The following is a 15,255-nucleotide window of genomic DNA, read 5'->3' as shown; positions in this document are numbered from 1 at the left end:
ACTGTTTGCAATTAATCAGGCCCTTGCTATCTAACTACTCTTATATGTTTACCTATTTTGGCTCTCCCTTAGTTGACCCAACCCTTTGTTCACTTATCTGAACAAAGCCCAGAGCTCTGAGAGGCTTCCATCTTAGCCACTCTCTTTGTCTCTGCCTCTGTCTCCCCATAATGTTGCCTTGGTCCTGTTCTTGCTCTCTGCTTTGGCTGGATCCTTCAGTATGTGACCTCTGTATGAGATCAATGTATTTGCTCCTTCTCTGATATTCCTTGCTAAGAGTCATTCACTTGTTCCCAACACTGAGCAAGGGCACTGTTGTTCTGTACCGATGCTATTGGGATTTGTGGACTTCTAGCTCTCCTTTTCTGTTCTAATTAACCCTGGATTTTCTAGATCTGTTTGGAGGAGTTTTATTGGGGGAGCTCACTGTATTGCTTCCTGCTTCTATTCTATCCTGGGTCCCCTCTCTGCTCTTTTCTCATCTCCCCCCAATTCTATTCCCTAGAAAAATGTCTTATCAATTTATAATAGCAAATTATTTTATGCCTTAAGTACTAAAAACCTGATAATTTCCAGTAAGAGTAAGAGAATGGTCATCTCATAAGCTGCTGATTTGACCCAACCCCTACTCCCAAGACACCAAATGCTTCTACATTCTCTATAAACTTCGTATAGAAACCATCTCCTAGAACAGGACAAACTTACCTTGAGGCAGATGGGACTGATAAAGCTTTTGTGTATTTGCATTTTGACACCCCAAATGTTGTGTTTGGTTTAAGACAAAAGAACAAAACTCTAAATAGTGGAAATTGAGTCAGAAGCCAGTTGGGTGTTTTTGTTTGGTAGGGTGACCTCCATAGCATCCTTGAGTTCTTGGGTGGACAACCACCTAGTCTGCTTACTCAAAAGACCTTCTTTTCTTGGAAGTGAGGGTGGCTGATGATATCTTGTTATGAAAGACTAATGGTCTTTAGTCTTTCCTGCAAACATGAAAAACGTCAAGCATAGGAGATAGAGTGAGGAAGAGTTTTCCAGATTTCAGTTTGGGGACTGAAGTGAAAACACAAAGTCTGTGGGAAAAGTCCTTCTCTAGGCCAGTGTTTTCAAATTACATTATCCATGGCACATACTGTATTAAAGAGGAGGTGAAGGAAATTTAGGTGACAAAATAGAGGGGTTGGGGAATGCAGTATAAAAGAAAGCAGTGGTGTGTGTTCAAAGGGTGTGAGGAAGAGGATGGTATATGTGATATTCAAAAAGCATTTTTTACACTAATATTAGGTGCCAGGCACAATGCTAAGTCCTGGGTGTACAGCACAAAGAAAAAGTAAAAATTCTTATCATCAAGAAGCTTATATTTTAATATTCCTGATATTAGAAGGTAGGTTAGAAAAAGAGTCATGCCAGAGGGGAAGTCCTTGATTCTATGCATTTTGCTTATGCAGAAAGTGACTACAATTCTGGAGTACAAAAACAAAACACAGAAATTAATTATGGTGATGAAATTTTTAGAATATTTCTCATTGTTTATTCTCATATAATACAAAGTAAATATTTTTTCTCCTTCCCCTTTTCTGTACTAACCCAAAGAAACTGAATAATGACATTTTTCTCCTTGTTGCCTTACAATGAGAAGAAAACAGGATGATGCGAGTCAGAGACAAGCTATGTGAGACTAATTAATAAGAATGTGTCAAACGAAGGAGTTTATGCAGGGAATGGTAGAAGATATGTGTCAGACATGAATTGAGGGGGAACAGTGGTATTTTGTGTGAGTGACACATGGTATGAGGGCGATTTATGGGGAGTATGTGTGTTCCTGTCTGTGAGGTAGATAGACATTGTGCCAGGGGAATCTATGGGAGGTATATCTGATAACATTTGAGAGGAAAGGTTGGTGGAATATGTGTCAGACATAGCATACAGCATGTAAAGAGAAATGGTACAGGGTACGGGCCAAATATGACATTAGGGTTTCAGTGGGGGAATGTGTGTGATGTATATCAGACCCATGAACTATGTTTGTTTATATCAGACAGCAGTTAAGGGGGTATGATAGAAGTTTGAGGAGAGACTCTCTGGAGTGATGGTGACCGTATGAAGGAAGATGGTGTTATGGATGTGATAGAGATTGGGACCTTATATGTGCTCTCTCTCTCTCTCTCTCTCTCTCTCTCTCTCTCTCTCTCTCTCTCTCTCTCTCTCTCTCTTCCTCTCTCCCTCCCTCCCTCTCTTCCTTCCTTCCTCCTTCCCTCCCTTCCTTCCTCCTTCCCTCCTTTCCTTCCTTCCTCACTCCCTCTCTTCCTTTCTCCTTCTCTCTCTCTCTAGGTCAGGGTATAGATGGGGAAGGGGATGGGCATGCAGTTGGTAGAGGGCAGGGACTGAGCTATATTGTGAGGGATGCAGGTTGTGCACCTGGCTTGGAATGAAGCAAGTTCAGAATCTTATCTTCTACCTGGAACATGCAAAATTTCTATCTTATGGACAATAAGGGCTTGTCTTGGTTTCTGAATAAATACTGGTTGACTTGGATGAACTCTTCTGCTTGCTGCCCTCTTTCAAATCTTCAGTGGCACTAAAATTTTCCCATCAATCTGTAGTTACATTGTGAGACCTAACATGGTTCCATGGGTTGCAGTTTGGAAAATGTGGCTCCAAGTTGTTCTCTTCCAGTATATTTCCACTTGGGCTTGAATCTTAAAATAACAAAACTTAGATCTGGAGGAAACCTTAGAGATTGCTTAGTCTAATCCCCTCATCTTTAAAGATGTACCAAAGAGGTTAAGTGACCTGTTCCAGTATTATATAGCTAGTTGGTAGCAAAACTGATACCAGAAAACCATTTCTTTTTCCATTACTTAGTAAAATATGTTGTGTGAATACAAATAAACAACAGCCCAAACTCCTACAGAGCTTAGACATTTGTTAATTGATTGGTTTTATCTTATTTTCATGATAATTAACAAGTTATGGCTCAGCATATTTTTTTTTTAATTAGTGAATTAAAAGACTTGTATTAGAAGAGCTTTGAGTTAGCTTTTGAGGAACTCCAACCTGAAGAAGGAATGCTGTGAGGAATATATAAAATGTGCATCTTTTAAACTTTGCTGTTGGGAGCTCAAAAGCGTTTTTGGAGGACAGACTGAATATTCTTCAGTAGTCCCCATTTTGCTCTGGACTTCCCACGACCATCTGGTGTCACTACCTGAAATCAAAAACAGAGGAAACCATGACACAAGAGGAACCAAGTGATAGAGCTCTCAGAGAAAGGGTTTTGTCGAGGGGAAACCTTGAAGGTCAGACAATGAGAGAAAATAGCTAAAAGTATCTTAGATATTATCACCCACTCACACCCCAACTTTGCAGATTAGGAAACTGAGGCCTGGGAAAGTGAAGTGCCCAAGGTCATACAGCTTGTTATTAGAGTGCAGATAAGACTCGAACCTATCTCAAGAGTCTAAGTCCAGGAGTATTTCAATCATAACTTGCTATCCAAAAATAAATGAAAGTCTATGGTAATTAAATAGTTAAGTGTGCCTTTCATGCTGTTCAGGATACTTCTCTCCAGATAGTTCTGGGTATTTACCTTAACTAATGGCCTAGTTTAAAAAAATGATCATCAAATTTATAGACTAATTATTCAGTTTGCTTTTCTTTTGTTAAGATTATTTGATTCTCTTTAAAAAAAGATATTCTACTTCAGTGAGGCTCAAATTAAATTATGTCTAAACTTAAATTCTAGTATAGTTGAATTGTAATCTCAATTTAGACATAAATAAATCTGATTTTCCTAACTCTTGTAATTCACTTTTGAGAGTCAAGTTTAGCCTACTTATTCATGAGTGTTGATACAGTGGTGGAGATATAGGGATAGGGATAGGGACTAGAGCTGTTATTTCATTGATAGGGTCCCTCTACCAATACTAGTGAGGACCTTCTCTGCAACTTTTAGTTAAAGAGTTGTCTATAGCAGAAGGTCAAACTCAAATAGAAATTGGGCTGAGGGTGGGGCAGGAGAAGGGATTAAACTATATAATAATGGTTCTGGTCTTACTTGGGAGTGCTGAAGGTGGCCTGAGCATTTGATACCTCTGGTACAGAGCACACAGAGTTTAAGCGACTTGCCCAGGGTTATATATCTTTTATCTTTTTTTTTTTTTTTTTTTTTTTTAGTGAGGCAATTGGGGTTAAGTAACTTGCCCAGGGTCACACAGCTAGTAAGTGTTAAGTGTCTGAGGCCGGATTTGAACTCAGGTCCTCCTGACTCCAGGGCCGGTGCTCTATCCACTGCGCCATCTAGCTGCCCCGGTTATATATCTTTTATGTGTCGAAAGTGGGACTTGAGCCCAGGTTTTCCACATTTTGAAACTGGCTCTCTATCCATTGAGCCATGTTGTCTTACCTGACCTAATATAAAAGAGATTGTTCAAGGTAGTAAATTCCTGATAAATTTGATGAGTTCCCCAGTCAACCTGGTAAAATTACAGGGCATGGACCTCTCCTTGGAGACATCTGAGAGGCATCTTCCTGTGAACTGTAAGTATGCTCCCTGGTGCCTTGTTAACTCCCTATCCCTGTCCTTCTCTCCTCTCCACCTCTCCCACCCTCTTTTTCTCTCTCCTCCTTTCCCTCTCCCTTCCTCTTCCTCTCTCTACATATCATAGCAGAATAGATTTGCATTTAGGGAAAGAGGAATTTATGCCCATGAACAGTACGTTCCATTCAGGATCAGTAGATGAATTGTGGCAAAAACACATAGCAAAATTGATACATGCTCTCATGTGGCCTGAAACGAAAGATCCTGAGAATGAACGTTCCCAGCTCAACAGATGGCAGCAACTAGGACTTTCTGAAGAAGCACCCTGCAGAGATAGACCAACACATGACCATGGGGGGGGGGGGAGGTTTTGAATTTCCTAGGCCATATGATCCTGTAATCTACCCTTTTCAGCCAGATGAGATTTCCTGGGCAGTGCTTCCTGGGTAATTCCAAATTTAAGCATTTCAGAGTTTGAGAGTTCAGCAATTAGACTTGTTAGGGAGTGAAAGGTATTTCCTGATTCAGCATACTCCTTGGAGAAAGAAGATTGCCCACCCAGTTCCCACATAGTGTCCTTCTTGAAAAGGAAAATTGGTGAGTTATTTGGACAATACAACTTGTTGGAAGGAGGTTATTTGTTCAACAGTCCTCAAAATGAGGGACTTTAAACCATAGCTTTAAATTGAAAGAGGGTATGGTGGGCTCAGTGGGAAAACTTACCATAATGTCAAAGGGCTACTTTAGTAGCAACCCTGTATTTATCCCTTTGGGGTGATGGGGAGAGATGAGGAGCTTTGTGAATGCTTCATATGTTGTCTGTATGTTTATGGGGTTCCTTTTTGTCCTTTGCATCATGTGAGTTTTCTGTGGGATGTAATAATGCCTGTCCCATACCTAATTTGTATTCGCTACCTTGATTACTTTTGTGGAATGTAGAGATCCTTTCACTCACATCTGGGGAAACTTAGACATAAGTTCTGGGTCTAGAGTCAGAAATACTTATCTTTTTTAAAATTTATTTTTAATTTTTTGAATTATCTTCTTAAGTTCAAATCTATCCTCAGGTACTTACTACCTCTGCGGCCCTGGGCAAGTCATTTAATTCTCTTTGCCTCAGTTTCATCATCTATAAAGTGATTTGGAGAAAGAAATGGCAAACCCCTCCAGTATCTGTCAAGAAAACCCCAAATGAGATCAGGAATAGTTGGACATGATGAACAACAACAGCAAAAGACATTAGCCCTAACCTAAGTACAATTAGGAAATTTTCCTATAGCAAATCCAGATAAGGGACAGCAAACAAAAATGAGAAAATGACGCTTTTTGGTCAAGTATCCAGGATAAGATTCATTCTGTATTCACCCAGGGCCTTTTTAGGGGTGGGGAGGACCACAGATAATACGAACAGTTTATTGGTCTTAATAACAATCTAATCTAGAGCCAGACACCCTGGAGAATGAAGTCAAGTTGGCTTTAGGAACCATTGATAATAATAATAAGGCTAGTGGAGGTGATAGAATTTTAGATGAGCTATTTAAAACCCTAAAAGATGATGCTATATTCAATATTCTAGCAAATTTGGAAAACTCAACAGTGGCCACTGGCTTGGAAAAAATCAGTTTATTTCCCAATCTTAAAGAAAGACAATACCAAGCAATGTTCAATTTACTGAACATTTGTACTCATTTCACATGCAGCAAGATTATGCTTAAGATTCTGCAAGCTGGACTTCAACAGTATGTAAACCAAGAATTACCAGAAGAGTAGATTGGTTTTCAAAGAGGCAGAGAACTAGAGACCGAATTGCCAAGATTCTCTGGATTATGGAGAAAGCAAGGGAACTCCAAAAATTTTTTTACTTCTGCTTCATTGACTACACTAAAGCCTTTGACTGTGTGGATTACAACAAAATGTGGCAAGTCCTCAAAGAGATGGGAGTACCAGATCATCTTACTTGTCTCTTGAGGAGTTTGTATGCAGGCCAAGAAACAACAATTAGAATCTAACATGGAAAAATGGATTAGTTTAAGATTGGAAAAGTACAACCAGGCTGTATATTGTCACCTTATTTAATTTATATGCAGCAAACATCATACAAAATGCCAGGCTGGGTGGATCAAAAGCAGGAATTAAGGTTGGCAGGAGAAACATCAACAATCTTAAATATGCAGATAATACCACTCTGATGGCAGAAAGTGAAGAGGAATTAGGAAGCCTCTTGATGAGGATGAAAGAGTAAAGTATAAAATCTGGCTTGAAGCTTAACATCAAAAAAACTAAGATGCTGGCAATAGGCCCCATCAATTACTGGGAAATAAGAAGAAATGGAAGCAGTATCAGATTTTATATTTTTGAGCTCAAAGATCACTACAGACTGTGACTACAGCCATGAAATTAAAAGATGCTTGCTCCTTGGAAGGAAAGCTATGGCAAATTTGGATAACATACTAAAAAAAAGAGACATCACCTTGCTGACAAAAGTCCAAGCCATAGTTTTTCCAGTGGCAATGTATGGCTATGAAAGTTGGACTATAAAGAAAGCTGAATGCCACAGAATTGATGCTTTCAAATTATAATGCTGGAGAAGACCTTTGAGTGTCCCTTGGACATCAAGGAGATCAAATCACTCAATACTTAAAGAAATTAATTCAGACTATTTACTGGAAGGTCAAATACTGAAGCTCTAAATTTAAATACTTTGGCCACATAATGAGAGTATGGAACTCATTGAAATGGCAGAGGGTCAGATGGATAGATAATATCATGAAAACAATGAAAATGAACTTGGACAGATTCTGAGAGATAGTGGAGGATAGAAGGACCTGGTGTGCTATGGTCCATGGGGTCAAGAAGAGTCAGACATGACTGAAAAACTGAACAACAAATAATCACTAACAGAATGATAATTTGTAAAATTCCCAACCCTTCTTTCCTATTGTGGGTATTGGCTGTTTTAGTGTCTTTAAAAGTAATAGATACTGTTTCATATTTTATGAAAAGTGTCACTACATTCATCATTATTAATTAGTTGCCTCAATGAAATTTTGCCACATCTACTTAAAAACATACCATTCAAGGTTTTTCTTGGTCTCTGATTTAGGGTTTGAGATTTTATTACTTTTTTTTTTGGTGAGGCAATTGGGGTTAAGTGATTTGCCCAGGGTCACACAGCTAGTACGTGTTAAGTGTCTGAGGCCAGATTTGAACTCAGGTTCTCCTGAATCCAGGGCTGGTGTTCTATCCACTGTGTCACCTAGCTGCCCCCTTGAGATTTTATTACAATTAAAATACAGGAATATTATATGAATATTTACAAACAGAATGTTGTAAGTACTCAAATATAAGCCCTTCATGAATGGTCAGGTAAGGAGGGATTTAGAGAGATGGTCAAATGAAGAGTGTGTCAGGATAGATTTTCAGGAAAGGCTACCAGGAAGTGATAAATTAAGGATAAATTCTAAGGTTAAATCATAAAGAGCTATATGGTATACAAATGGGAGTGTAGAAGTTTTTTCATGAGTGGAATGTGACCTTACATAGATTCTTGTTTTTTTGCTTTTGTTTTTGTTTTTTTGCAGGGCAATGGGGGTTAAGTGACTTGCCTGAGGGTCACACAGCTAGTGTCAAGTGTCTGAGTCCCAATTTGAACTCATTTCCTCCTGAATCCAGGGCTGGTGCTTTATCCACTTTGCCACCTCCCTGCCCCCTTACATGGATTCTTGATGCATCTTGCTCAGTTGGTTCACTTGAGTAACACAGGAACATAGTTAGAAGTATAATGAGAGAAATTATTATTTCTCTCTTATATTAAAAATCAATTATTGAATTAGGACCAGGATTTTTTCAGAAACCTGTAGGTTGTTCAGTCTCTGAAAGATATTGCTGATAATGAGATAGCTTAAATTTCTCCTCAATTTTGTTTGGGCCCCACTCCACCTAGGAGGGGAAGCCCATTGTGCTCCACTCAGGTTTGGGTGAGGATAAATTCTCTGATTAGATTGCTCAAGGCTGGGCAATTTAGAAGTAAATGACATAATCGAAGTCACATTCCCCCCAGCTCCTCATTAGGATAGATCCACCTCTCACTGTAATATTCATTCTTCTCATTAATTGTTAACTAATCAGAGTTGCTTGCCATCTGTTGGAACACCCACTCTTCAAAGTGCATATAAGCATCAAGAAGTGGCCTCGATTCTCCTTTGATTGTTGAGAGGACAATTAATCCTTTTTGTTAACAGTTTGCTCGCTGTGGTTAATAAAATTGATTATAATTTACCCAGAAACTCTGTTTCTCCAAATCTTTTTTTTTTTTTACTCACTACAGATTTAAGAGTGAATTTTGTCTGAAAGAACAGAGAATGAGCATGGGGTGAGTTTCATTTAATGACCAATGAGGAAGTTGTGCTCAGGGAATAGGAAGGCACTAAAGAAATGTACCTCTTCCATTCTGAGGTTATCTGCACATGACTAAGGAGGAAAAAGATGAAATTGAATTTGGCCCCAAGATTTACCCAGCAGAGCTCACATTTTATTTTGTCTTTAAGTTTTTAGGTATCTGAAGGAGGTGCCAACATTTAGGTCATTCTAGTTTTGTCTAGAGAATCAGATTACAATTAATTATTGTTTTGTTTCTTCCTGAGAAAACTTAACCACAGATTACAGTTCCAATGTTTAAGAAAACCTAGTAAGGAATAACAATACCTACATGGGTATAGCATGGTCTACTTTTCAAAGTACTGGTACACTTATTTTTTCTAAGGTCAGCAGGGCAGAGATGATGATTCCCATATGACAGATGAGGCAATTGAGTCAAAGAGAGAATAAGTGACTTTCCACTAACAATTAACTAGTAACTGGGCTGGGTCTAGAATTCAAGTCTCTCTATTCCTAGTCAGTGCCCTTTCTACCACAAAACAGTGCCCAACTTAGCAAGTAGATAAATCAAGAGTGGATGATGAAATGTGTGTGTGTGTGTGTGTGTGTGTGTGTGTGTGTGTGTGTGTGTGTGTGTGAGAGAGAGAGAGAGAGAGAGAGAGAGAGAGAGAGAGAGTACTATTCACTTTACAAGAGGAATCTTAGCCTTACAAAAGCATCCATCCACTGCCTTTAGATAGCAAGATCCCCTACTACATCTAAAACAGTATTTGATCTACAAGCCCATAACTTTTTAGGAACATATCTATTGCCTAAAGTAGCCCTCTAGAAATCTGGATGGAAGGAATGTCAGAGCAATTAGGGTTGGACTCCTTAGCGTCTTTAGGATGGGAGAGGCATTGACTCTTCACCAAATTCTTATTCGGTTAAATATGTTCAACCTCATGCTTCCAGGTCTGGGGTGTACCTTGCTAATTTGGTTGAGTGTTAAAGTGTATGTTTCCCTTGCCTGTCTCCCAGTAGAGCTATAATTAGTCAATTGCCCCCCAGGACAATTAAGGGTTGTTGTTAGGGTTGTTTTTGGTGGTAAAGTGGGTGGGGAGATTGGAAGATAAAATGAAGCCACTGCTAAGAAGGGCACCATGGGAGGGGTGGTGGGAACAGTGGTATGAGGTAAGGCAAGTTGTGGAGGAGTCTACATGTGGTACATGTGATCTAGTTAGTCTTTCTAAGTAGGTCATAAGCTCAGTCGTTTGCTCACTGCAAAAGCAATGAAAATGCTGTCTGTGTCTGTCCTCTTAATTTAGGAACCTAAGGACAAACCCCTAATGGTTCCTAGTTGTTTCTCTGTCTAATGTAAGGGAACTTTTTTTTCCAAAGAGAATTCCTTAAAAATAACCACTAGGTGTAAGATTAATAATGATAATAATAATGTATATATGTATTTAAAAGGTGCTTTCTCATTTCTTTTACATAAATCAAAAGTAATAGAAATATAACAATTTTTGGTAAAGAAAACAATTCTGCCTTCTCATTGAAGCATTTTTCATAAAAGTTTTCAGAAATGTCTGCACAGTATTGATACCAAGGCAAAATATCCTGACTGTAAGGGAAAGAACTGAAGTTGTTATTTGTAAGAAGCTTTATAAATGTCATTCAAACATCCCATCTTATTTTCATTTGCTATTCGATTCTTTACTTAGGCAAATCATGACAAATGCTCTGGAAATTCCTGTTTCCCTGGAATGCTAATAAAATCACAAAGACTGCAAGAAGAATTAGTTCTGAAAGAAAAATCTATATTGCATTTCGTTGTGTCAGATAAAAATGAAGCTACAGGAAAACCTCATTAATTTGGACTCCACTCATTGATAATTTGTGATAATGGGAAACAGGACCGGGTGGGCTGGATTGAGTTTCCTTCCTTCACAGAGAGTACAAATTATTGTGTAAATGCAATTGCAGGAGAAATGTTATTTATTGATTAATTATATGTCTTAAATACTTAAGAGAACAAGCTGTTTACAAGCACCCTCTGGTCTTTTATAAGAACTCATTTCTTCATTTTTTTCCCTTGTTGTTGCACAATAGGAAAAAGCAACAAACATCTGACTTAGAAGGTTTGATCAATACCTCAGAAGGTGCTGATTATTATGTGGCCTTAAATGATTTCTTTAAATTCTTTAAGTCTCCTGAAAGACCTTCCTGTGACTCATCATGGCATGGGATTGATTTGGGAGGTTCTTGAAGGCTATACTTGTGGAACCCAAACTCTGGTAGGTACTGCCTATTATTAGGACTTTCAGTGTGGTTCCAGTAAGTGATTGAGTCTGCTTTCCAAGGATCAGCCTAGCTAAGTGTAACAAGGTTCATCACCAGTAGCTAACTGGTGATGAATTCTTTGGCCATAACAACCTTTGAAAAAAAGAAAAATACAAAATGACTTGTAGTCCTGTGTAGTCCTCATTTGTGTCTGCATAAATAGTGGCAGAGTGGTGGAAATGTGGGTAATAAGAACCATAATGTTTATATTACCTATGAATTTTAACTTAGCTATTGACAGTCTTAGTATGAGATTTTTGTTCATATCCACCTACTTGACATACTTCTAGAGGAACAGAATGTCAATCTTGACATTCTCAATAATAAATGAAATCAGAAGAAAGACAGAAATTTTAGCTAAATGGAAAGTTGTCTCACAGCTTATCCTTGAGAGGTAGCTAAAGGGATTAGTTTTAGGATGTATCCAAAGGAAACTACGTAGAAACATCTCTTCACTGTACAGTTCTTGTATTGCATTGTTTGTATTATATTGATAAACATTTGCAAAAAGATGACCATGAAAAAAATTATAGCTTATGCAGAGGATGAAGAGAAAGAGAAATTCTTTAGAAAATTCCACAAAACCCTCCAAATGAAAGCAATATATACTTTGATGCAGGCAGGTAGGTGGCACAGTGGATAGAGTATCTGGCTTGGAATCAGGAAGACACATCTTCCTGAGTTCAAATCTGATCTCAAACACTTATTAGCTGTGTAACACTGGGCAAGTCACTTAGCCCTGTTTCCTTTAGTTTCCTCATCTGTAAAAATGAGCTGAAGGAGGAAATGCCAAAGCAGTTCAGTATCTTTGCCAAGAAAACCCCAAATGGGGTCACGAAGTCAGACTTGACTGCAAAACAAAAACTCTTCAACAACAATAACAAAATACTGTGATGCTCAGTAACATCAACACAAAAGTTGGAAATAGGTGAGGATGGTAAGAAACATATTGGAAAACATAGATAAGGAACTAATAATGAGAGAGGCCAAAGACTTATGGACTACACAGAAGCTTTATGTCTATGTGTCAGAAAACTTGTTTTGGGAAATAAATCAGAAGGTGTTATTGGAAATAATCAGAAAGCATGGTGATCACCAAATAACATCACACAAAATGAACCTGATATTACTTAAATCAATAGGAAATAACTTGTTATTCATGTGGGAGTCATTTGTGAACTAGATGTTTATGTAAGTCACATCACAAACTTGTAAAAGATTAAGATTAATATTACCATAAAGCTGGAGTAAAGAATAAGAATGAGAAAAAGAGGAGACATACAATTGGAATAACTCAATTTTACTGGTGATGAGAAATGGGATACTGAGAAGAAAATACATAGACATAGATTATAGTAATTTATACTGAATTTTAATCAATATATATCAATTATAACAAGGAAATAAACAAAAGCCTAAAATGCATTATAGTTAGTAAACATTTGACTTACCTGCCAAACAGAGTTATATGGCAGCCAAAGGGCATTCATTTTGAATATAAACTCATTTATAAAATCTTATAGATAAGATATATACCCCAAAGAAATCAATGGCTAAAAAGAGGGGCCCTATATACACCAAAATATTTATAGTCACAATTTTTGTAGTAGCAAAGAACTGAAAACAAAGCAGCTGCCCATTGAATGGGAAATGGCTAAAGAAATGGTGGTACATGAATGTAACATGTTATTACTATGCTATAAGAAATTATGAATATGACAAATACAAAAAAGCATGATAAGATATATATGAACTGATGCAAAACCAGGAAAACAACATACACAATGACCACAATAATATAATTGGAAAGAACAATGACAATAAAACAATTGAATCTGTGAACTTATAATTACCAAGACTGGTTCCAAAGAAGATATATAAGAAGGCATTTCCACTCACTCTTTTTCAGGGGTGTGGAAAACTACATATGCCATCACACTTTTCTAATTGTGTTGGTTAGTTTTGCTGAAGTTTTTTTTCTAAAAGTTATAGCTCTCCAGGGCTGAGGAGAGGGAAAAATTTGGAAATGTGAGTTATAAACAAAACTTATAAATTTTTGCTTAAAATCTTATGCATATAAATTAAGGAAGATTATGAAGAATATTGCCTCATAAAATATAAGAGAGGAAGGGAAAACTAGTTTAAGAAAAGCTGGGTAAAATACCCAAGTAAACAGTGGAGCTACCATACATGGACTTTAATATCACAATCCTAGATGTGCTTTGAGGGGATGTAGAAATGGCACTAATGAACACAAATATAGGAAGAACAGCTGGATTAGCCAGCTGGAGGCAATGCAATTGTGAGGGCACTGATAGGTCTATTTACAATGTTTCTGAGGCAGGGAATGATGCCAAAGATGTGGAAAAAATCTGCCCTTTAATCAAGAAGAAATGTGATCAAGAAAATACAAACTACTACTGACCTGGGTGCCTACTTCCCTATTTCTTTACATTAAAAAAAAATGAGAATCATCTAAAGGGTAAATATGGTATTAGCAAGGCATGGCAGGCTTTGCAAGAGGTATTTTCACAGTAGGCCATATCTTTTCTTTGACATGATTGAAAGATATAAAGAATATAAGATCTCAATATGAGATTCCACTATGCTTACTAGTTATTGATTATTTTTTAAAAGCATTTGATTTTTGTGCAATTTTATTTTATTTTTACTTTTTTCAGGTATCAAACTTTTCCCCCTCTTCTACTCCCTTCATTGGAAAAAAAAGAAAAACAAAACCCTTGTAACAAATATGGAAGGTTTACATATTAGTCAAGTCCCAAAATACATGTTTCGTTCTGTATAATGGGCCCCTCTCTGTCTGGAGGATCATAATTGATCCTTTGAAATCATGGCTGGCCATTGTGCTGATCAGAGTTCTTAAGTTTTAAAATTGTTTGTCTTTACAATGTTGTTTTTATTACATCATTTGTTCTCCTGGTTCTGTTTATTCTGCATCCGCTCATATAAGTCTTTCCTGGTTTCTTTGAAAATGTTCCTTCCATCATCTCTTATGGAACAATATTATTCCATTATATTCATAGATTATAATTTGTTTATCTTTTCTCCCAATGGATGGGGACCCCCACCCTTAGTTTCTAGTTCTTTGCTATCACAAAAAAATGCTAGAAGTATTTTTATCCATGAAGATCCTTTTTTTCCTCTTTTTGATATCTTTGGGTCACAGGCCCAATTGTGATATCACTAGGTCAAAATATGGTTTTGTAACTTTTGGTGCATAGTTCTAAATGAAAACATTTGATCTGATAGAGCAAAACACAATTTTAAAGACTCTTCCAGCAAACTGTCTCTTATTCACAGGTGTGCAGGTAAATGTTTAAGAACCTACATCCCCTCCCCCCCAAAAAAGTTATACATGATGAACTTTTAAGTTTAATCTGCATTAGTAACATTTTTTATCACTTTATTAAGTCTAGATAATCAACAAAAAAGGTATAGATTCTTCCAATGAACATTTAATATTAGACTCTCACAGGTCAGCTTCAGTGGGCTCCAGTACATACCTGATTTCATCCCTGTGTAAAAATTATCAAAGATTTCTTGAAACATAATACAGGTAACTTTGATTATATAAATATCAGGAAATTAATATAATGGGAAAATATGCTTATCAAATGTGTTCATTACTGTCATGGAGGAAATTGAAAACAGAGTCCAAATTCAAGAGGCATTCCATCTGGATAGTGAGCTCCTTCAAATATTTCTGTTTTAAGATGACATTTGATTGGTTACATCAAGTTCTAGAACAATGTGGATGGAACCTCCTGGAAAAGATCCCTAACTAATAAAAAAATACCAAGGGGATACAGAATACCTTTCCCAATATAATGACATGCAAGGAGATGGACAGTCTATAGAGCTCATCTGTTAACATGTATCTTGAACAGATAATACTAGTGGACAACAAATTGAACTCAGAATTAAATAGTAGAAAGAAAGTGGGTTAGATTTCCTTTAGGACATCATAAAATTCCTTTGATAATCCCAAATTTCTCCCA

At 37.2% G+C, this 15,255-nt stretch overlaps 1 protein-coding gene across 1 annotated transcript in view; it reads right to left on the bottom strand.

Moving 5' to 3' along the window:
* Window positions 1-3,118: 3,118 nt before the first annotated feature.
* TRIM42 (tripartite motif containing 42) overlaps window positions 3,119-15,255 on the bottom strand; it is a 61,432-nt gene continuing 49,295 nt past the window's right edge. Inside the window, 1 exon segment of the mRNA XM_043993522.1 lies at window positions 3,119-3,205. Coding sequence (XP_043849457.1) covers window positions 3,119-3,205 — 87 coding nt within the window.

The sequence above is a fragment of the Dromiciops gliroides genome, chromosome 3 (assembly GCF_019393635.1).
Source record: "Dromiciops gliroides isolate mDroGli1 chromosome 3, mDroGli1.pri, whole genome shotgun sequence".
Classification (NCBI taxonomy): Eukaryota; Metazoa; Chordata; class Mammalia; order Microbiotheria; family Microbiotheriidae; genus Dromiciops; species Dromiciops gliroides.
Note: the sequence above shows the minus strand (reverse complement) of the source record. Positions and strands in the feature narration are given on the sequence as shown.